General features: G+C 36.2%; 1 protein-coding gene across 3 annotated transcripts in view; it reads right to left on the reverse strand.

Annotated features, from left to right (window-relative positions):
• The window catches only part of LOC110442656 (synaptobrevin homolog YKT6-like), a 105,748-nt gene that overhangs the window by 11,285 nt on the left and 70,341 nt on the right, over nucleotides 1-24,122 (reverse strand). For all 3 annotated transcript variants that reach the window (XM_021486362.1, XM_021486360.1, XM_021486361.1), the window contains exon 6: nucleotides 5,155-5,197. In XM_021486362.1, coding sequence (XP_021342037.1) covers nucleotides 5,155-5,197 — 43 coding nt within the window. The remainder of the gene's footprint in view (nucleotides 1-5,154; nucleotides 5,198-24,122) is intronic.

Below are 24,122 nucleotides of genomic sequence, written 5' to 3' on the forward strand. Positions count from 1 at the left end.
AATATCAGTACCCTGGGCCATTTGGTTATTGAGAAGAAGTTGTTTGAAGATTTTAAAGACATCTGACACCAGTGACCTTGAAAGTGGGTCAAGGTCATTCATTTGAACAAAATTGGTAGCCCTTCACCCCAGCATGCTACAGGCCCAATATCAGTACCCTGGGCCTTTTGGTTATTGAGAAGAAGTTGTTTGAAGATTTTAACATATTTGACCCCTGTGACATTGAAAGTGTGTCAAGGTCATTTATTTGAACAAACTTGGTAGCCCTTGATCCCAGCATGCTACTGGCCAAATATCATCTTCCTAGGCCTTTTGGTTACCGAAAAGAAGTTGTTTAAAGAAAAAAGTTGACACCAGATGGACGGACGACGGACGACAGACGACGGACGGACGGACAACGGACCCCGCACCATAACATAAGCTCACTTGCCCTTCGGGCAGGTGAGCTAATAACCTGTTCTGCCCATGCCAGGTGATCGTGTCACGGCACAGATCTCCCTGTATTCGAGATGTCAGTCAACGCTAACGTTATATTTGCGACATGCTTTCTTATTAATTCCATGTGTTGGCATGGCTACCTGAACAGCATGTATGTATTTACACCTGGTCATTGTTTACCATTTTGATTGACAGGTGGAAATATATCCGTTGTAGCTTTGTCAATGATTTATCGGAAAATGATCATACAGAATGATGGGGTGACTAATTCATGTCATTCTGACATATTTCTAGTTTTTTATACTATCTCAAATAGCAAAATAAGAGGCCCAAGGGCCTTAGCAGTTACCTGAGTTATCCTTTAGGTACTAGTAGCTCAATTTCATTGTTGAGATGTACAAAATGTGGAAAACAACATGTAAACAAAGTGAAATACAATACTTGTAAGATAAGAACTTAAAAAAGAGACCCAATGGGCCTGCATTGCTCACCTGGTATTAACCTCACACTTGTAACCTAAAAGGTGATCTTAAATAAAGCTACAGGCAAAATATCAGTATTAATGACTATAAGTCATTCAAAACAACCTGTTAAAAGATTTTAAATCATTTGACCCATGTGACCTTGATTTTCAAACAAGGTCATAATACATTGAACAAACTTTAAAGCCTTTCATTTCAGCATGCAACTTGCCAAATATCACCATCCTAGACCTTTTGTTTCATGACATTAAGTCATTTACATATCTGACCAAATGTGACCTTGAAAGTGGGTCAAGATCATTCAAATGACTTGATAGCCCTTCATCCAAATATCAAAATTCTGGGCCTCTTAGTTATTCAGAAAAAGTTGTTTGAAGATTTTAAACAAATTTGACCCCTGTGACCTTCAATACAGTGAAACCTGCTTATTATGATATCCTATCTGCCAGAGAAAAATATCATAATAACCGATATATCATAATAACCGATTAAGCTGTTTTCGATCGTTTTTATGTTGTCTGAACCGGAAGTGAGATGCCCTATATCAATCAGACATAGCTTGATGTGGAAACATCGAAAAATATAAATACAAAAAGATCAACTAATAATTGCAATAATTTGTTCATTGTTCATTATATCAGCGTGTTGGAAAATTTCGAGAAGTTTTCGTTTTGCCGTCGTAATGATCAGTATGTAAATTCTAATTTCACTTTCAGATAACTTTGAGCATATTCCTAAGAACTATCTTTATACTTCATCCTACACTTGTAGCTAACGATAAAAGAAGTGATATAAATAGACAGGATTTACCTATTTTGCAATGTGCAGTTGTGTAACATTTTGTTTAGTAAGCGTAAAAATATTTTGCCGCTCTATGTCAATTACGATCACGTATCAATCACATGCCTTGCAAGTCGTGCGATAAAATAAACTTACAAAGAAACAATAACAATTAAAAGCACATAATATTCCCTTTTTAACAATAATCAAATAATGTATTTAACGAAAATGGTGTTATTTGTAAATAAAGCAGCCGTTGTAAGTTGTTTACGACAATAATGTAAACTTTGGATCGATTTCCGGCACCATGCTGTCAAGGTGGTATGTCCAGAAGTGACACTTTTTCAACAGAGACATGGGGAAATCAACTTCTATTGCAATTAAGAAACTATTGCTTAAATGATTAAAAACACAGGTCTTCCTTCTGAAGAAGTATTTTCATTGAAATCGGCATGATTTTCTCACATGACGTGTCAAAGTAACCATGAATACTTGTGAAAGGCATGCTCGTTTTCTTATCGGAATTTGTGTTCGGTAGGCCTAATTATTTTCATTTGATATAGTCCGACAGCAATTAACTGCACCGCATGTTTTGTTAAGACTAAAATGTATATGACTGGCAAGGGATGGTCGATCTATTGTTTTCCACTGACTGGGGTGAAGCGAGGTGTGAAAAATTTACCTTGAGTGGACAGATGATTACGTCTGGCGATGTACAGTTAGCCGAACCTATTGCGTAATTGTCCAGGTGTTTCACACGGACAACTTACTTGACTTTTGACCTTATAAAATCCATTCACAGCAGAAAAAAATATCATTATAAGCAGGGTCCTACCTTTGACCATATCATAATAAACAATATTTTTTTGCTTAGTTAAAGAAGGGAAAAATCGGTAGTTGGGAAAAATATCATAATAACCGATATTATAATAAGTGGGTTCCACTGTATAAGTAAAGGTCATTCAATTGAACAAACTTGGTGGCCCTTCATCCCAGCATGCTACTGGCCAAATATCATCATCCTTGGCATTTTGGTTATTGAGAATAAGTTGTTGAAAGGTTTTTAATATGGGTAACCCCTGTTACCTTGAAAATGGGTGAAGGTCATTTGTTTGAACAAACTTGGTAGCCCTTCATCTAAGCATGATGCTGGCCAAATATCATCATCCTAGGCCTTTTGGTTATTGGAAGAAATCGTTTAAAGATTTATAACATATTTGATCCCTGTGATCTTGAATAAATGTCAAGGTCATTCATTTGAACAAACTTGGTAGCCCTTCAAGGCCACAGGCCAGATATCATTATCCTGCAAATTTTGGTTATTCAATCATATTTGATCCTTGTGACCTTGAAAATAACTCAAGGTCATTCATTTGAACAAACTTTGTAGCCCTTCATCCTAGCATGCTACTGGCTAAATAAAAACATTCTGGGCCTTTTGGTTATTCAGAAGAAGTTGTTTAATTCTTTTTAGACCCTGTGACCTTGAATTAAGTGAAGTTCATTCAATCCCAGCATGCTACTGGCCAAATATCATCACCCTAGGCATTTTGGTTATTCAGAAGAAGTTATATAAAGATTTTAACATATTTGACCCCTGTGACCTTGAAAATTGGTGAAGGTAATTTATTTGAACGAACTTGGTAGCCCTTCACCCTAGTTTGCTTCTGGCCAAACATCATCACCCTAGGCCTTTTGGTTATTAAAAAGAAGTTGTTTAAAGTGAAATATTGGTGCCGGCCGCAGGCCGCCGGACCAGCCTCTGGGGATGGGACAGGATCTTATTTTCTCATACCATTTAATTGTCATCTGGCATCATAATCATTCCAACCAAGTTTGAATAATTTCCTGCTGCAAAGTGTTATTTCCCTATACAAACTATAGTAGATTTTACCCCCTCCCGAAAGAAGATCGGATGGCCATGGATTACTGAAATTTACAATTCTAACAAAGCCCCTGATGGTCTTTTCATCTATGCAGAGAAATTAACTGAAGTATCTCTGAGTCTGGAGAAGAAGATTTTTGAAATATTGGTTAACTTTCCCTCTTGGGCTCCGCCCTGGCCCCTGGGGTTGATAGGAATCCCGATTTTACAATTTGATACCATCTTTCTCCAAGGATGATTCTCACCAAGTAAGAATAATTTCCTACTGAAAATGAACAAAATATACCCAAAAGTGTTATTTCCCTATATAAACTATAGTAAACTTTACCCCCTCCCCAAGGGAGAACAGATTGCCGGGGGATACTGAAATTTACAATTTAAATAAACCCCCTCATGATCTTTCCATCCATGTAGAGAAATTGATTGTAGTACCGCTGAGTCTGGAGATGAAGATATTTGAAATATTGGTTAACTTTCCCTTTGGCGCTCCGCCCTTGCCCCTGGGGTTGATCAGGAATCCCGATTTTACAATTTGATTCCCTTTCTCCAAGGATGATTCTCACCAAGCAAGAAGAATTTCCTACTGAAAATGAACAAAGTATACCCAAAAGTGTTATTTCCCTATATAAACTATAGTAAACTTTACCCCCACCCCAAGGGAGAACGAATTGCCGGGGGTTACTGAAATTTACAATTTAAATAAACCCCCTCATGAACTTTCCATCCATGCAGAAAAATTGACTGTAGTACCTCTGAGTCTGGAGAAGAAGATTTTTGAAATATTGGTTTTGGAAAATGTTTTTACCTGTATTTGAACTTAAATCTAGAGGTGAATGTCACGATGACCTAATTAGAATGCATTCCATATTGTCATATCCTGTTGGTGAAGCAGGTCTGATTCAAATTTCATCAAGATATCTTTAATAGCTTAAAAGACACAGGCTAGGATAGTTTTCATCAGAAATTTTGTTCTGTTTACCTACCTGGGTACTTGATTTTGGCTTAAATCACTTTATTTGCATATATATAAGAAGTGACTTTCATTTTGATGGCGTATATGGTAGCTGCTTTTGGTAGTATGAACACAGTTGACAGTGAATATATTATTTGGTGTGTGCTATAGGGATCCATAAAGAATATGTTCATTGTCAACTGTGTTCATACTTCAGTATATATGCCATCAAAATGAAGGTCAATTTTTATATTTACATTAAAACAATGTTTAAATGCTACATACAATGAAAACACTACTGAAGCGGGTTGTATACAATGGAAACTATAAGTTAGTTGTGGTTGCTAGGATAATACTAAATGGATCCCGAACCTGTCAATGAATCTAGATGTTGAAGGAACCAAGCAACGAATGTCGTCAGACTGTTTTCTCGCTGAAGCATGAACTGCGCCATATTTGAAACCAGTATCAATCATCTGAGACCTTTTTATATGATAATTTATATGCAGTCAGAGTGTGCCAAGCTAAATATACTTACTTGTTATTTACTTTGTTTGTCTATTCATACAGAAGATTTACTTACATAATTGATTTTTGTTTTGTTCGCACACACTTACCTGATATTTGTTTAAATGTTCACTCAGAAACGGTAGATTTATCCTGCAAAAAAAAAACAAAAAAACTTTGGTATACATTGAATATTTACTTTCCATCAAACAATTTGGTCGAACAAAAAGCTTAGATACTTAACGTATATGTATGGCTGCTGTTAGATACTAGACTTACATATATGGCTGCTATGTTAGATATTAGACTTACATGTATGGCTGCTATGTTAGATACTTAACTTATAGGTATGGCTGCTGTTAGATACTAGACTTACATGTATGGCTGCTGTTAGATACTTAACTTATATGTATGGCTGCTATGTTAAATATTAGACTTACATGTATGGCTGCTATGTTAGATACTTAACTTATAGGTATGGCTGCTGTTAGATACTAGACTTACATGTATGGCTGCTGTTAGATACTTAACTTACATGTATGGCTGCTATGTTAGATATTAAACTTACATGTATGGCTGCTATGTTAGATACTTAACTTATATGTATGGCTGCTGTTAGATACTAGACTTACATGTATGGCTGCTATGTTAGATACTAGACTTACATGTATGGCTGCTATGTTAGATACTTAACTTATATGTATAGCTGCTATGTTAGATACTTAACTTATATGTATGACTGCTATGTTAGATACTTAACTTATATGTATAGCTGCTATGTTAGATACTTAACTTATAGGTAGGGCTGCTATGTTAGATACTAGACTTATAGGTATGGCTGCTATGTTAGATATTTAACTTATAGGTATGGCTGCTATGTTAGATACTTAACTTACATGTATGGCTGCTATGTTAGATACTTAACTTATATGTATGGCTGCTATGTTAGATACTTAACTTATATGTATAGCTGCTATGTTAGATATTTTACTTATAGGTATGGCTGCTATGTTAGATACTTAACTTATATGTATGACTGCTATGTTAGATACTTAACTTATCTGTATGGCTGCTATGTTAGATACTTCACTTATAGGTAGGGCTGCTATGTTATAAACTAGACTTATAGGTATGGCTGCTATGTTAGAAACTTAACTTATATGTATGGCTGCTAAGCTAGATACTTAACTTATATGTATAGCTGCTATTTTAGATTTTAAACTTACATGTATGGCTGCTATGTTAGATCCTTAACTTCTCTGTATGGCTGCTATGTTAGATACTTATATGTATAGCTGCTATGTTAGATCCTTAACTTATATGTATGGCTGCTATGCTAGATACTTAACTTATATGTATAGCTGCTATGTTAGATTTTAAACTTACATGTATGGCTGCTATGTTAGATACTTAACTTATAGGTAGGGCTGCTATGTTAGAAACTAGACTTATAGGTATGGCTGCTATGTTAGATACTTAACTTATAGGTATGGCTGCTATGTTAGATACTTAACTTACATGTATGGCTGCTATGTTAGATCCTTAACTTATCTGTATGGCTGCTATGTTAGATACTTAACTTATATGTATAGCTGCTATGTTAGATACTTAACTTATAGGTATGGCTGCTATGTTAGATACTTAACTTATATGTATGGCTGCTATGTTAGATACTTAAGGAGGCTCCACCCTTTCGAAATTAGCCAGCAGAATTCAATGAAAGTTTCACATAATGGTTATGTCACTATGTAGAGATGATTTTATGAAAATCTAAGCATCCCGATAACCTGGGGATTTTTTTATAAAAAATACCGAAATAATGTTTTTTTGTCAAATTCAACACTTTTACATTTTTTGAGCGTGTGGCATTGTTCAAAACTATAACAACAATAAAATATTGAAAAGAAACATTGCTAATCAACCCTACAAATATTTTATTTATTATAAAATATCTACAACATGTTACAAAAAGCGTTTTTTATTGAAATTGTATGGATAACAGTTACTAAATACAAGCTAAAAGTAAACAGGACACATAGTTTCATACAAAAAGACTGAAAAATTGAACCAATTGCACACAAAGTCTTTATAATCAATTTATTCTACATTTTACAATAATTTTTATCCTGATGAGAGTTGTCTACCTTGAAAAAAACCGGAACTTTTTGCAGAGGGATAGAATTTATACAATGACACTTATTTTCTTTACTATACCAAAAAACGACGGAAGTAATTTAAACTACTAGATTTAATTGTCAATTTACTGTTTATGGAACAAAATTACTCTCAATCATGTACACTTTGGACATCATTCCATAGCCTGCTTACGCATGGTATATTAACATGTCAGGTACATAAGTAACCATAGGCTATCGCATGGTATGCCGTTATTACCTGCACGCACATGCACTTGCATTTTACAGGGATCTTGATATTTTACAAACCACTTTTTAACAGAGTTATTGTAATTGCATTTGTGAACCGTTTTATCTGACAGAGCGTAACTCGCTCGACAACGAAAGTCGTAGCGAATAAGAGCTTGTGAACTACTGTTAGCACGTGATACGTACAGGTGAGGTCGGTAAACAAAACACATCAGTCTGCATTCCATGCGCCTCATATACGACCTTCTTGGAAGTCGTCTGATCATATGTCAGTGTTTGCCCGTGAGTTAATTAATGTCTTTGTATCATAAGCTTTATTTCTGAAGTACGTGTGATTACACATTTCCAAGTTAAGTCTCGATATCGGGTGTTGACATATCATCGTCACGCACGTGTACTATTGTTTACCCGGTGTTACTATAATTTACACCACGGTAATGGAATGCCCGATACGCAATACGGAAATGACGACACGAAAATACGAAAAGAAAAACATGTGTATTACGAAGGGTGGAAACTCCTTAACGGATATGTATGGCTGCTATGCTAGATACTTAACTTATATGTATAGCTGCTATGCTAGATACTTAACTTACATGTATGGCTGCTATGTTAGATACTTAACTTATATGTATGGCTGCTATGCTAGATACTTAACTTATATGTATAGCTGCTATGTTAGATATTTAACTTATATGTATGGCTGCTATGTTAGATACTTAACTTACATGTATGGCTGCTATGTTAGATACTTAACTTATATGTATGGCTGCTATGTTAGATATTTAACTTATATGTATGACTGCTATGTTAGATACTTAACTTATATGTATGGCTGCCACCATTGTACCATCTTCATTTAAGGATTGAATCTTGCTATGGTCAATTTCATGGGGCGATGAATTGAGTTGATCTTAATACAAATTTAATGAACTATTTGTTTCAAGACCAACTCAATTTATCACCTCATGAAATCGACCAAAGCAAGATTCAATCTTAATATTTAAATCAACATGTGTTTTTCCAATAATTGGAACTTGTGAAGTTCATTCTGATCGTTTGTTCCAGGTCCTGGAGCTTGTGCAAGTCTACATATGGACGTAATGTAAAATAAGAGGCCCACAGGGCCTGTATCGCTCACCTGAATATTTCAGCAGTCATAGCAAAATATCATTTTAAGATTCTATGCTTTTTGGTTCTTCTTCAGAAGTTGTTTGACATATTTTTCCCTCTGACCTTTTAAGAAGGTCAATGTCATTTTCCTTCTCAAACTTTGTTAGCTCTATCCCAAAAAGCTACCAACCAAATCTTATGAATCCATTACTTTTGGTTCTTCAGAACAAATCCTTTGAAATGTTGTTTACCTCTGTGACCTTTAAAGTAGGTTGAGGTCATTTCCTTTGGCAAACTTTGCTGGGCTCTATCCCAGGAAGCCACCAGCCAAATTTGAAGATTCAATACCTTCAAGTTCTTCAAAAGAATTTGTTTGAAGTGTTTGACATATTTGACCCCTTTAACCCCGGTGACCTTGAAAGTAGGTCAATGTAATTTTCCTTCTCAAATTTTGTTAGCTATTTCCCAAAAAGCTACCAGCCAAATCTTATGAATCCGTTACTTTTGGTTCTTCAGGACAAATCCTTTGAAATATTGTTGACCTCTGTGACCTTTAAAGTAGGTTGAGGTCATTTTCTTTTGCAAACTTTGTTGGGCTCTATCCCAGGAAGCCACCAGCTAAATATAAAGATTTTATACCTTTCAGTTCAGAAGAAGTCATTTGAAGCGTTTGACATATTTAACCACTGTGACCTTGAAAGTAGGTCAAATTCATTTTCATTCTAAAACTTTGTTATGCTCTATCCCAGTTCAGAAGAAGTCATTTGAAGCGTTTGACATATTTGACCGCTGTGACCTTGAAAATAGGTTGAAGTCATCTTCATTTGCAAACTTTACAGGGCTCTATCCCAGGAAGCCACCAGCCAAATTTGAAAATTCTATATCTTTTGGTTCTTCAGAAGAAGTCGTTTGAAGTGTTGACACATTTGACCGCTGTGATCTTGAAAGTAGGTCGAATTCATTTTTATTCTCAAACTTTGTTGGGCTCTATTCCACCAGTGTACCATCTTCATTTCAGGATTGAATCTTGGTCAATTGGTCAATTTCATGGGGTTATGAATTGAGTTGGTCTTGAAACAAATTTAATGAACTATTTGTTTCAAGACCATCTCAATTTATCACCCCATGAAATTGACCAAAGCAAGATTCAAACTTAATTTTCAATCAACATGTGTTTTTCCAATAATTGGAACTTGTGAAGTTCATTCTGATCGTTTGTTCCCGGTTCTGGAGCTTGTACAAGTCTACATATGGACGTAATGTAAAACAAGAGGCCCACAGGGCCTCTTTCGCTCACCTGAATATTTCAGCAGTCATAGCAAAATATTCTCATTAAATGTTATATTGCACTACAGATATTTCCCTCGCAAACTTTGTCGGCTCCATCTGTTGAAACAACCATCATTTTAAGATTCTATGCTTTTTGTTTCTTCTTCAGAAGTTGTTTGACATATTTTTCCCTGACCTTGTAAGTAGGCCAAATGTCATTTTCCTTCTCAAACTTTGTTAGCTCTATCCAAAAACGCTACCAGCCAAATCTTATGAATCAATTACTTTCGTTTCTTCCATACAAATCCTTTGAAATGCTGTTGACCTCTGTGACCGTTAAAGTAGGTTGAGGTCATTTTCTTTTGCAAAATTTGTTGGGCTCTATCCCAGGAAGCCACCAGCCGAAGAATCTATACCTTCCAGTTCTTCAAAAGAAATTGTTTGAAGTGTTTGACATATTTGATACATTTGACCCCTGTGACCTTGAAAGTAGGTCAATGTCATTTTCCTTCTTAAATTTTGTTAGTTATTTCCCAAAAAACTACCAGCCAAGTTTTATAAATCCGATACTTTTGGTTTTTCAGAACAAATCCTTTGAAATGTTATTGACCTCTGTGACCTTTTAAGTAGGTTGAGGTCATTTTCTTTTGCAAACTTTGTTGGGCTCTATCCCAGGAAGCCATCAGCCAAATATGAAGATTTTATATCCTTTAGTTGTTCAGAAGAAGTCATATAAAGCATTTGACATATTTGACAACTGTGACCTTGAAAGTAGGTCAAATTCATTTTCATTCTCAAACTTTGTCAGGCTCTATCCCAGGAAGCCACCGGTCAAATATGAAGATTTTATATCTTTTAGGTGTTCAGAAGAAGTCATATAAAGTGTTTGACATATTTGACAACTGTGACCTTGAAAGTAGGTCAAATTCATTTTCATTCTCAAACTTTGTCAGGCTCTATCCCAGGAAGCCACCGGTCAAATATGAAGATTTTATATCTTTTAGGTGTTCAGAAGAAGTCATATAAGGTGTTTGACATATTTGACAACTGTGACCTTGAAAGTAGGTCAAGGTAATTCTCATTCTCAAACTTTGTTGGGCTCTATCCCATGGAGCCACCAGCCAAATTGTAAGATTCTATACCTTTTAATTATTCAGTAGAAGTCATTTGAAGCGTTTGACATTTTTGACCCCTGTGACCTTGAAAGTAAGTCAAGGTCATTTTTGATCTCAAACTTTGACAGGATCCTTCCAACGAAGCTTTCAGTCAAATATCATGGCTCTATGCCTATTCGTTTTTCAGAAGAAGTCGTGCAAAGGAAAACTTGACGGACGCCGCACCTGAACATAAGCTCACTTGCCCTTCGGCAATAAAGTCCGTATTTAAAGGACCATCATATTTTAAATGTCGTTTTCAATTTCTGTTGATAAATTCATAAGATATCAAATTATCTGATGCATCATCGCAGAAGAGCATACCATCAAACTGCTATTCAATACTGATAATGCTGACCCAAATTGAATTACTTCCATGAAAATTAAACAAATGTGTTGGTCCAAAATGTGATTTCCCTATATAAACTATAGTTAAGTATTTACCCCTCCCCAGGGGGAAACGTGAGACCCCAGGGTCAAGAAATTCACAATTTTGGTAAAGCACCTTAAGACCCTTCCATCTACGAAGAGTATTTGATTCTACCATATCTGGGTCTTGAGAAGAAGATTTTTGAAATTTTAGTGAATTTCACCCTTTTTGGCCCCGCCCCTCAGGCCCCTGGGGACCGGGGACCAAACCAGCAACTATTTTGGTTGACCTTTGGCCATGGAAGGTTTCTGAAAAATTTCATTGAAATTGGTTCAGGGGTTTTGGAGAAGAAGTCGAAAATGTAAATTGTTTACGGATGCACGATGGATGACGATTGACAAAAGGCTATCCCAATAGGTCACTTGAGACTTTGTCTTAGGTGACCTAACAATGTCATGTCACTGTTGGTACAGTTCTTGCAGCCTTTTGAAAAAGTTCATGAAGTCCTCAAAGGTATGAGAGAGGGGGTTCAGTTCCTATTTCTCATCCTCCTTCCTCCCATCAATAACGGATGATGGACGACGGACGACGACGGACAAAAGACGATCGCAATAGGTCACTTGAGACTTTGTCTCAGGTGACCTAAAAAGTTGACACCGGACAGACGCTGGACGGACGCCGAACTAAAAATGTGAAATCTCATCACCTTGTATCTTTGTTTAAACATGTCAATAGTTATCTCCCTTCGTAAAATCATACACACAGGCAATGTTAATCTGGTCAAATTCATCGGCAAATGAAACAGGTTACATTTGGTGCATTGAGTCCAACTTGAGTAGGAATTGCAATATTGGTTTAAGTCAGTTTGATCTTTTCTCTACTTTTCTCTTATCTGTTTGATAAAGTCATGTAAACAGTAAATGCACTGTCTCACATATTTACTAGTATAGTTCTTTAAATGTGAGAGAAATAGATCCGATCATTACAATATAGTATTCCCTGTGCCCATCTTGTTTTTATGATCACTCACCAAAGGAAACATGCACAACTTCAGACCAAGGGGAACCTACATATTAAATTAAAGACCAAAGAAATCCAATATATCAAATTGTGCTTTATTCGTTGCACTGGTTACCTGTATGATACAGGTCGCAGTACAAAATTCTGGTGTACACATACAAGGCACTGAATGGAACAGCTCCTCAGTCCCTACAGGAGCTTGTTACTCTGTATCAGCCGTCACGGTCACTGCGGTCGGAGTCAGAATCTTTGTTGTGTGTCCAAAAATCTCGTCCTGTGACCTACAGCAGAACTTGACTTTAAGTTTGAAATAGTTTTTCAAAATGGCGGCCATGTAAGCCATATTGGATTTCTGATCGACCCGAAAAATAATAACACTTTGTCAGCACCATGAGTCGATCATTCCTACAAAGATTCAGTTCAATCACCTTAGCAGAACTTGACTTTAAGTTCGAAATAGTTTTTCAAAATGGCAAGAAGAGGCGGCCATATTGGATTTCTGCTTGACCCGAAAAATAACAACACTTTGTCAGGACCATGAGTCGATCATTCCTACAAAGATTCAGTTCAATCACCTTAGCAGAACTTGACTTTAAGTTCGAAATAGTTTTTCAAAATGGCAAGCAGAGGCGGCCATATTGGATTTCTGCTTGACCCGAAAAATAACAACACTTTGTCAGGACCATGAGTCGATCATTCCTACAAAGATTCAGTTCAATTAGCTTAGCAGAACTTGACTTTAAGTTAGAAATTGGTTTTTCAAAATGTCGGCCGTGGCGGCTATATTGGATTTCTGATTGACCCGAAAAATAACAACACTTTGTCAGGACCATGAGTCGATCATTCCTACCATGTTTCAGTTCAATCAGCCCAGCAGAACTTGACTTTAAGTTTGAAATAGTTTTTCAAAATGGCGGCCGTGGTGGCCATATTGGATTTCTGATTGACCCAAAAAATAACAACACTTTGTCAGGACCATGAGTCGATCATTCCTACCATGTTTCAGTTCAATCAGCCCAGCAGAACTTGACTTTAAGTTTAAAATAGTTTTTCAAAATGGCGTCCGTGGTGGCTATATTGGATTTCTGATTGACCAGAAAAATAACAACACTTTGTCAGGACCATGAGTCGATCATTCCTACCATGTTTCAGTTCAATCAGCCCAGCAGAACTTGACTTTAAGTTTGAGATAGTTTTTTAAAATGGCGGCCATGGTGGCCAAATTGCTCCATTCGTGTGTCTCGGAGGTTTAGCATTCAGGTATGGGTAAAGTCTGTACACAATTCGAAATGTTTTCGCAATGGTGGACTGCGTCAAACGTTAGAAATCAAAGTACTGAAAGCTTAGGCAAAAGTTATACCAATTAAGATATATATATTATTTTTGGAACGGGGAACAAAATAAAGACGAAGTTCCCATTGTACAGAAGGATTAGCTGTTAAATTTGTTATAAATTTGTTATAAAGTTTTATGTAAAAGTTTACCACTGTTATTCTTCTTGTGTGTACATTATATCTTTATATGTTTGTCAGAAGAGGCGTACCAAGTGTTCTCTAGAATATATTATTTTAGACCTTTTAGATAATTCATTTGCATAGAAGTTGCTTCCCTTTGTCCATGTCTCAAACGTTAAAAACTGAAATTGGCATTTTTTAAACCATTAAATAGATTGTGCACAGATTGTGTTCATCTTTGAACTTTGCCTTTGTTGTTGAATAAGATATTAAGCAAGTTTCATCAGAATCTGGCCTTATCTGACAAAGTTACTTTGCAAAACCCATTGACCAATCAGAGCACAGTATGCTAATTAATTATACATGGCTTTCACTCAACTTTGAACTTGTCATCTAAGTTTGTATATTGATCAATATATATTCAAGCAAATTATCTTGTAAAGTGTGGATATTGACCAGGGTGTGCATGCTTTTTAATACGTGTTAATTATGTTCAAGTTTCAATTTTGCATCAGTCTTTATACAAAAACCCAAGTTTCATTAAAACTGAACAATATTTAAGGATATTAACTTGGTGAAACCAAATTGTGGACAGACAAGTGGATGACTGCTTCTCATACAATGTACCTTTACAAGTCTGTCAAAAAAATTTAAAAGCTTTTAAAAACAGTGTTTCACATATTCACTGCAGTGAAAAGGTCTCTACTTATGAAAAATGGAATTGTTTTGCATCAGTGTTCCTAGGAACAAATAAGATAAAAAAAAGCACTCTAATACAATATAATGCATTGTTGTATGTTTCAATATTGAATAAGATAAACAAAATATAAACAAACATACCCACACACACACACAAGATTAAGATAGTTACATTATTTTCCCTCTGTTTCCATTGCATAAATTTTTCACAAAAAAAATGTATATCATATGTTAAGCTTTATCGTCATCAAAGGCTAGCATTTGAAATAAGATGCACGTATCAATTTCAAATACATTTTAAAAGAGTATTGCAAATGTACCATCTAGATCACATACTATGTTATTACAGTTGTCATTATTGTTGGTTTCGATACCATTGTGCAACAAATGTTGACAAGACTTATTGAAAGTTGAGGTTGCATGTGTATTTGTTTGTAGTGCATGATTTGATGTTCAGAATGATGGAGCAAGTTTTATAAAAACAAGAGGCCCAAGAGGGCCTGTATCGCTCACCTGAATATTTAAGCAGTCATAGCAAAATATTCTCATTAAATATTATATTGCACTAAAAATATTTCCCTCGCAAACTTTGTTGGCTCCATCTGTTGAAACTACCAGCAAAATATTATTATAAGATTCTATGCTTTTTGATTCTTCTTCAGAAGTTGCTTGACATATTTTTCCCTGTGATCTTGTAAGTAGGTCAATGTCATTTTCCTTCTCAAATTGGTTAGCTCTATTCCAAAAAGCTACCAGCCAAATCTTATGAATCCATTCCTTTTAGTTCTCAAGAACAAATCCATTAAAATGTTGTTGACCTCTGTGACCTCTAAAGTAGGTTGAGGTCATTTTCATTTGCAAACTTTGGTGAGCTCTATCCCGGGAAGTCACCAGCCAAATATTATAATTTTATGCCTTTTAATTCTTCAGAAGAAGCTGTTTGAACTGTTTGACATATTTGAACGCTGTGACCTTGAAAGTAGGTCAAGGTCATTTTCATTCGCAAACTTTGTTTGGCTCTTTCCCAGGAAGCCACCTGCCAAATATTAAGATTTTATAACTACCAGTTCTTCAGAAGAAGTCGTTTAAAGTGTTTGACATATCTGCCTCATGTGACCTTAAAAGAAGGTCAAGGTCATTTTCATTCTCAAACTTTGTTCGGCTCTTTCCTAGGAAGCTACAAGCCAAATATAGAGATTATATACCTTTCAGTTCTTCAGAAGAAGTCGTTTGAAGTGTCTGACACATTTGACTCCTGTGACCTTGAAAGAAGGTCAAGGTCATTTTCATTCTCAAACTTTGTCGGGCTCTATCCAAGGAAGCCATCAATCAAAAATAAAGATTCTATACCTTTCAGTTCTTCAGAAGAAGTCATTTGAAGCTTTTGACATATATGACCCCTGTGACCTTGAAAGTAGGTCAAACTAGTTTTCATTCTCAAACTTTGTTGGGCTCTATCCCAGGAAGCCACCAGCCAAATATAAAGATTATATACCTTTCAGTTCTTCAGAAGAAGTCGTTTGAAGTGTTTGACACATTTGACCCCTGTGACCTTGAAAGAAGGTCAAGGTAATTTTCATTCTCAAACTTTGTTGGGCTCCATCCAAGGAAGCCATCAGCCAAATATGAAGATTCTATACCTTTTAATTCTTCAGAAGAAGTCGTTTGAAGTTTTTGACATATTTGACCCCTGTGACCTTGAAAGTAGGTCAAACTAATTTTCATTCTCAAACTTTGTTGGTCTCTATCCCAGGAAGCCACCAGCCAAATATAAAGATTCTATACCTTTCAGTTCTTCAGAAGAAGTCGTTTGAAGTGTTTGACACATTTGACCCCTGTGACCTTGAAAGTAGGTCAAGGTCATTTTCATTCTCAAACTTTGTTGGGCTCTATCCCAGGAAGCCATCAGCCAAATATGAAGATTCTATACCTTTTAGTTCTTTAGAAGAAGTCGTTTGAAGTTTTTGACATATTTGACCCCTGTGACCTTGAAAACAGGTCAAGGTCATTTTCGTTCTCAAACTTTGTAGGGCTCCTACCAACGAAGCTTTCAGCCAAATATCATGACTCTAGGCCTGTCCGTTCTTCAGAAGAAGTTGTTTAAAGGAAAAGTTGACGGACGAGGACGGACGGACGGACGACGGACGCCGCGCCACGGCATAAGCTCACTTGGCACTTCGTGCCAGGTGAGCTAAAAATGTTTGAATACTTAGTTAGGAAAGCACTGACAATTACCCTGTCACATGTACAGGTTGTGTAGCTGTAGCCTTCACCTGGAATGTATGAACTTGACCTTCAAGAAATATGGTTGAAAACTTAAGAAACAATTGCTTTCATCGACATAGCCAAGATACAATCTTGTGTGGGATTCCTCTCATATATCACACAAGATTTGATATCAAAAGTTGGACACGGTCAAATCGAGTGAAATTAACAAAATATCAAGTAACACATTATAACTTTATTTTATTTTATTGATATTGAGTATAAGCATTGATACAAGAGATCCTTGGTGCCCACCTTTGTCCAAGGGAAACCTACATTTAAAGTTTGCGAAAGATCCCTCCCGTACTTCCCGAGAAATAGCGATAACAAACTTTCAATATCAAAAACCAAGATGGCTGCCTGTCGGCCATGTTATAAATCTGATCAGACACAAAAGGTGCCCTGCACAGCTTAGGACTAAGGGGATCCTACATATAAAATTTGAGAAAGATCCCTCTGGTGCCTCTTGAGAAATAGTGATAACAAACTTTCATTAACAAAATCCAAGATGGCTGCCTGTCGGCCATGTTGTTTATCCGATCAGTCTCAAAAGTTGCCCTGCACGGTTTAAGACCAAGGGCAACCTACATATAAAATTTGAGAAAGATCCCTCTGGTACTTCTTGTGAAATAGTGATAACAAAGGATGGACGACGGACGACGGACAGACGATGGACCACGGACGCAGGGTGATTTGAATAGCCCACCATCATCTGATGGTGGGCTAAAAAGTACAATGTATACCAGGGATGTTACATTTCTTTTAATGCTTAACATTTGCGTTAACTTTTAATTCACTGGACAAAAACTAGTAGGAACCAATGACCAGTATTACTATCTTTTAAAAAGATACTTTTAATGTTTTTCAAATTTGCTCTCAGCACCCATAGTGTTATATTGATCAAAACAAACGTAGATTCCAACATTAGTGCCTTTAGTCAGTAGGGGCTGTTCGATCACATTCATCAGGCTTTCAGCATCAAAAATCACAGATCCAATCTGTTCCACTCCCAAGTAAAGATCACTGACTTCTCCATTTTGCAAGGAAAGTATTTGAACTATTCGCTGTTGGAAGGATCTGTGGACTCGACTGTTATGAGTCTGAGAGAAAATGATTTAGTCAGAGGTTCCTCCTATATACAGTAACTGATAGACTTAACAAGAGGCCCATGGGCCTTAACGGTCACCTGATATATTTATACAGAGAGTTGATTTTGTTTTTAACATGAACAAAAATATTATTCAAAGTGACAAAAAAACAATAAAACCATCTTATTCAATATCTAGCATACAGATTTAAGACTAAAAAGTGTTTGAAACTAGCACCTCTGATTCTCAACAAGGAAAATGAAGAAATTTTAGCACACTGACTCCTTTAGGCCCCACCAATCAGCCCTTAGAGGTAGGGCTGGCTCAAAATTTTCAAAGTATCAAACTGTCAACTCAGGGTTATAATTCTAATCACGTTATGTAAAATTAAAAGTATCCCCCCCCCCCTCCCTCCTCTTCCCCAGGGGGTAAACGTGAGACTCTAGGGACATAAACCTTAAGACCCTTCCATCTATGAAGAGTGTTTGATTCTACCATATCTTGGTGTTGAGAAGAAGATTTTCGAAATTTCAGTCAATTCGACCCTTTTTGGCCCCACTCATCAGCCCCGGGGGATCAGTGAGGGCTCATATGTACGTGCTTACCATCAAACTGCTACCCAATACTGACAGCACTAACCTAAATTGAATTACTTCCAATGGAAATTAAACAAATGTTGGTCCAAAAAGTGATTTCCCTATATAAACTATAGTAACGTTTACCCCTCCCCAGGGGTAAACGTGAGACCCCAGGGTCATAAAATTCACAATTTTGGTAGAGCACCTAAAGACCCTTCCATCTATGAAGAGTGTATGATTTTACCATATCTGGTTCTTGAAGAGAGATTTTTGAAATTTCCTTCAATTCAACCCTTTTTAGCCCCACCCATCAGCCCCTGGGAGTCAGTCAGGGCTCATATGTGCATACCATCAAACTGCTAACTAACACTGATAATGCTAACCTAAATTGAATTACTTCCAATGGAAATTAAACAAATGTTGGTCCAAAATGTGATTTCCCTATATAAACTATAGTTAAGTTTACCCCCTCCCAAGGGGAAAATGCGAGACCCCAAGATCAAGAAATTCACAATTTTGGTAAAGCACCTTAAGACCCTTCCATCTATGGAGAGTATTTGATTCTACCATGTCTAGGTCTTGAGAAGAAGATTTTTGAAATTTTAGTCAATTTGACCCTTTTTGGCCCCGCCCCTCAGGCCCCTGGGGGCTGGGGACCAAACCGGCCACTTTGTCTCAGGTGACCTAAAACTGTCATGTCACTGTTGGTACAGTTCTTGCAGCCTTCTGAAAAAGTTCATGAAGTCCTCAAAGGTATGAGAGAGGGGGTTCAGTTCCTATTTCTCATCCTCCTTCCTCCCATCAATAACCATCCCTGTCTGTTGTAATATTGATTGCTTTTCCCCTAAAATAGAATATAGTCACTATATAATTTCTGCACCAGCAATAATAATGTTTAGAGACAATATTCAAAAGAAATAGGAGGCATAGCAGTATGATGAGCTTGTACAGTGAGAAATAAGGCATTAAAGATAAGGAATTCATTAAAATGGTTCACAAACATTTCAGTAAGTCAATCTCTTTGGTAGCAGAACTAAATACAAGAGGCCCATGGGCCTTAACGGTCACCTGACATCCGATTCAAATTAGGACTGTCATCCAGGGGCCAATTCATACTTTTCGTCAGTCCGAGTGACTTTGCTGCATCGTCCATTAATTTTTCCTTGTGAACACAATAACTTCAGTAAATGTGAACCGATTATGATGAAACTTTGTATGCAGCTTTGTATCAATGAGATCTTGAATGAGTTTGAATACCGGACCAATGTGACCATAACTAACATAGTTATTCCCCTTGGTAATTCTATTATTGTTGGACCCTGTGAACAAGATAAATGAAATAAATGGGTGTGACTCCAATTTTGACCCAAGGGGTCTGTTTTGAACAAACTTGGTAACTGTATGTCTTCTGTTCTTGGTTAAAAGAAACAAGTAAAAGCGTAAATCAATGATTTATTAAATAAGGCACAAAATTTTAATAGCACCCTGTTAGTAGCAAAAATGTGTCATGAATGAAAAAAAAGGTGTACCACATGAATTTAAATCTATTCTTGTGTAATGTCAATCAACATCACGTCCAGTTTAGAAGTGAAATTCTAAAGACTAGAAAATGTCTGTAAGATATACATGTACCCCCCTACCCTCTCGATTAAATTTATGTGTTCTTTGATATTCACAATTATGCAAAGCAACACAACACTAAATTCCCTTTGGTCAGTTGATTCTTTGTTATTCATCAGTGAAAAGATATGAAGTTTGACCTTTTACTCGGTGACTGACATTTGTTTAATTCTGACCAACTTTGCTTCATAATGTCATAAAATGTTCATTATTGAAGAAATGCAAAACCTGATGCTCAGAACTAAGAATTCATCAGTAAAATGATATAAAGTTTGACCTAGACTTTTTACTAAGTGACCTTGACCTTTGGTGTGTCGACTCCTTGTATAATTCTCATCAACTTTGCTTCATGTAATAACAAAATTTTCGCCAATCACCAGTGAAATGGTGCAAAAGTTGATGGACAGATTTATTTTTAGTAACAGTTACCTTGACCTTAGAATATTTTCAACCTCTATTGCACATCTGCACATGACAGTGTATCACCATGTTAAGTTTCAGAAAGTTGTGCCTTCTGGTGTCAGAGATATTCTCTGGAAAAGAAAGTGCTGACAGACAAACACTGTGATTACTATAGGGAATCTGCACTAATGTGCGAGGCCCTAATAACATGAAGACCTTAGCCATTACTGAAAATCAATTCATATGCTTGAAAACTTATAAGGAATCGGTTGATTTTCTATATCTAAAAAGTGACCTTGATCTAGGGACGCACACAAAGTTTCATCAATCTTGGCAAACATTTAGTTAAGTTATCATCTTCACAGTGACAAATAATAATATAATGACAAAGGGCAATAACTCTGCAAGTTAAAGACGAATAATTTGTGTTTGTGAACTTGTGCGAGATCTTTTTGATAAAGGCTGCATACAAAGTTTCATCAATCTTTGTTAACATTTACTCGAGTTATCATCTTCACAGGGAAAAATAATAATATAATGACAAAGGGCAATAACTCTGCAGGTTAATGTCAAATAATTACCGTTGTCAACTCATCCGAGATCTTATTGATATAAGGCTACATACAGAGTTTCATCAAACTTGGTTGATATTTACTCAAGTTATCGTGAACACATAGTCCAATACAAAATAGTGTAATAATATTATTACAAAGGGCAATAACTCTGTAAGTTACTGCCGAATAATTCCCATTTTCCAACTCATCCGAGATCTTATTGATAAAAGGCCGCATACAAAGTTTCATCAAACTTGGTTGATGATTACTTAAGTTATCATATTCACAAGGTCCAATGATAATATTATTACAAAGGGCAATAACTGTGTGAGTTACTGTCGAATAATTCCCATTTTCGAACTCGTCCGAGATCTTATTGATATATGGCTGCCTACAAAGTTTCAGAAAACTCGGTTAACATTTAATCAAGAAATCGTGTTCACAAGGTCCAATAATAATAATATAACAAAGGGCAATAACTCTGTAAATTACTGTCGAATAATTCCCATTTTCGAACTCATCCGAGATCTTATTGATATATGGCTGCCTACAAAGTTATTTCAAACTCGGTTAACATTTAATCAAGTAATTGTGTTCACAAGGTCCAATAATAATATTATTACAAAGGGCAATAACTCTGTATGTTATTGTCGAATAATTCCCATTTTCAAACTTGTCCGAGATCTTATTGATATATGGCTGCCTACAAAGTTTCATCAAACTCGGTTATCATTTACTCAAGTTATCGTGTTCACAAGGTCCAATAATAATAATATTACAAAGGGCAATAAGTCTGTAAGTTACTGTCGAATAATTCCCATTTTCGAACTCGTTTGAGATCTTATTGATATATGGATGCAGACAGAATTTCATCAAACTCGGTTAACATTTACTTAAGTTATCGTGTTCACAAGGAAAAGTTAACGCACGACAGACGACGGACGACGACGGACAAAAGGCTATCACAATAGGTTACCATGACCTATGGTCAGGTAACCTAATAAACAAAATAAACATAAAAATCAACTTATAACAGCACATCTCATTGGGGCTTAAGACACATTAACTGGTTTCTTAGATTGTTTAAACATAAACACGAATTGAAAAGCCTGATAAAGTTGAAACAATTGAAAAAGAGGGATATATTTTCTTCAGCCAGTAAAAGAAGAGGACAGTTTAAACACACGCACTTAGATATGAAGCAGAACATCAATCTCCCCTGGTAGTTTCCAGAAAGAAAAAAAATTAACCAGGAAACATGGAGATGTCTGTTGCACTCCTTTGTTTTGCTTCTAGTGTGCAAATGTGCCTACTATGAGCTAATAAGCTTTCCATGTGATGGCTTTGTTTTTTATGTGCTGTACCCAAATGTGCTTAATGTGCTGATGTGCTTACCGTGTGCAATGTGCCTATCATGTGCAAAATGCTTTCAAAGGGATAAACTCTTTCTCTTTGTTAACAGTACAGTACATTAATTATTTTTTTTAATTTTTTCATGTTATAATGTTTTGGTCTCTGTTATTATACTCATGTTTTGTCCAAATACATGCTCTTTGTAGCTTATGTTGAATGTTTTGCAAAATTGACATAAAATAAATATTGTTATATCTGTAAGAGCTTAAGGATTTTATCTGTAGTTTTGGACTATATAGAAAAACTTTTCCCCAGTATGAGATTTTTTTTACACCTTTTATCATAAACCAAGTTATGTTCAGATTTCAGACAGAAGATACTTTAAAATTGTACAACTCAGAAAAGGTTAAAAAAATAATTATATTTCTATTTTTTCTGCAAAGAATTATTCTATCTTTTAAGTTATAACTGATTCCTGTTTTAACAGGTTTCTGAATTGGAAACCGAGCCCTGTGTGACCTATTAATGATCATTAAATAAGGCCAATTAAAACAAATATTGTGTTTCTGCTAACTCCACAGATACTGCATGGACACACTAATAGTAATATGATGTGTATAAACTATATTATATATTATACACACATTACTTATTGGTGTGTCCGGCACCTGTGGCTAACCCGACCTATCCTAGATTTGTGTGTCTACAATACCCTTAAGTTTGTATATGCACATTGAAAGTCAGAACATGGCTTCGTTAACTTCGAACTACGCCTGAACATCTGAGTGTGCTTTAGCTTTATTAGAGAAGAAAGACTGTATGGCAGTGTTGCCTACGCAATTATTCCCCAATGGGTACGTTTTCCTTGGCGTCGTAAAAACGTCAGTTCCCGCCGCCATATTTGTTTTGGAAAACTAATCTGTTCGATACCCCTCGCTATTTATCTATCGACCATGATATTCCGATTTGCTGGCAAACCTTTGCCAGCGCGCCTCTGATTGGTTCATCTAAAGGTCACTTGAACGTGACCCTGACCGCAGCACATTCAGATGTTCAGGTGGAGCCATGTAACAGATGATTTTAATCAGATTGAGCACAGTAAAGATATTTTTCAAATTAAAAAAAAATGCCTAGCTAATATTTACCTATCCTATTTTTTCTGCGGATGATAGTAGAAACACAAGTAGTTGTTTTGGCCTAATGTGTCTGTTATTTCATAATATTTAGAACTACTCTACTTTTTTAAGTTTCCAAAACATCAAGTGGTATAAAAATTGAAACTTAAACGACGGCCAAAATCACAATGAAGCTAATAATACAATGTTTATAACATGGTTTTTTTTCAACTGAATCAGAAGAAATGCAAATGGAAAACAAGAGGCCCAATGGGCCTGTATCGCTCACCTGTTATTAATCTAACACTTGTAATCTTAAGATTTCATAAGAACCTATTAAAAGATTTAAACATATGACGCCTCTGACCTTGATTGTCGAACAAGGACATTAGGTTGAAAGTGGATCAAGGTCATTCATTTGAACTAACATGGTAATCCTTCATCCCAGCATGCTACAGGCCCAATTTCAGTACCCTGGCCCTTTTGCTTATTGAAAAGAAGTCGCTTGAAGATTTTACGACATTTGACCCCTGTGACCTTGAAAGTTGGTCAAGGTCATTCAGTTGAACAAACTTGATAGTCCTTCATCCCAGCATGCTACAGGCCCAATATCAGTACCCTGGGCCTTTTGGTTATTGAG

This window comes from Mizuhopecten yessoensis, unplaced genomic scaffold (genome assembly GCF_002113885.1).
Source record: "Mizuhopecten yessoensis strain PY_sf001 unplaced genomic scaffold, ASM211388v2 scaffold716287, whole genome shotgun sequence".
In the NCBI taxonomy this organism is placed as follows: Eukaryota; Metazoa; Mollusca; class Bivalvia; order Pectinida; family Pectinidae; genus Mizuhopecten; species Mizuhopecten yessoensis.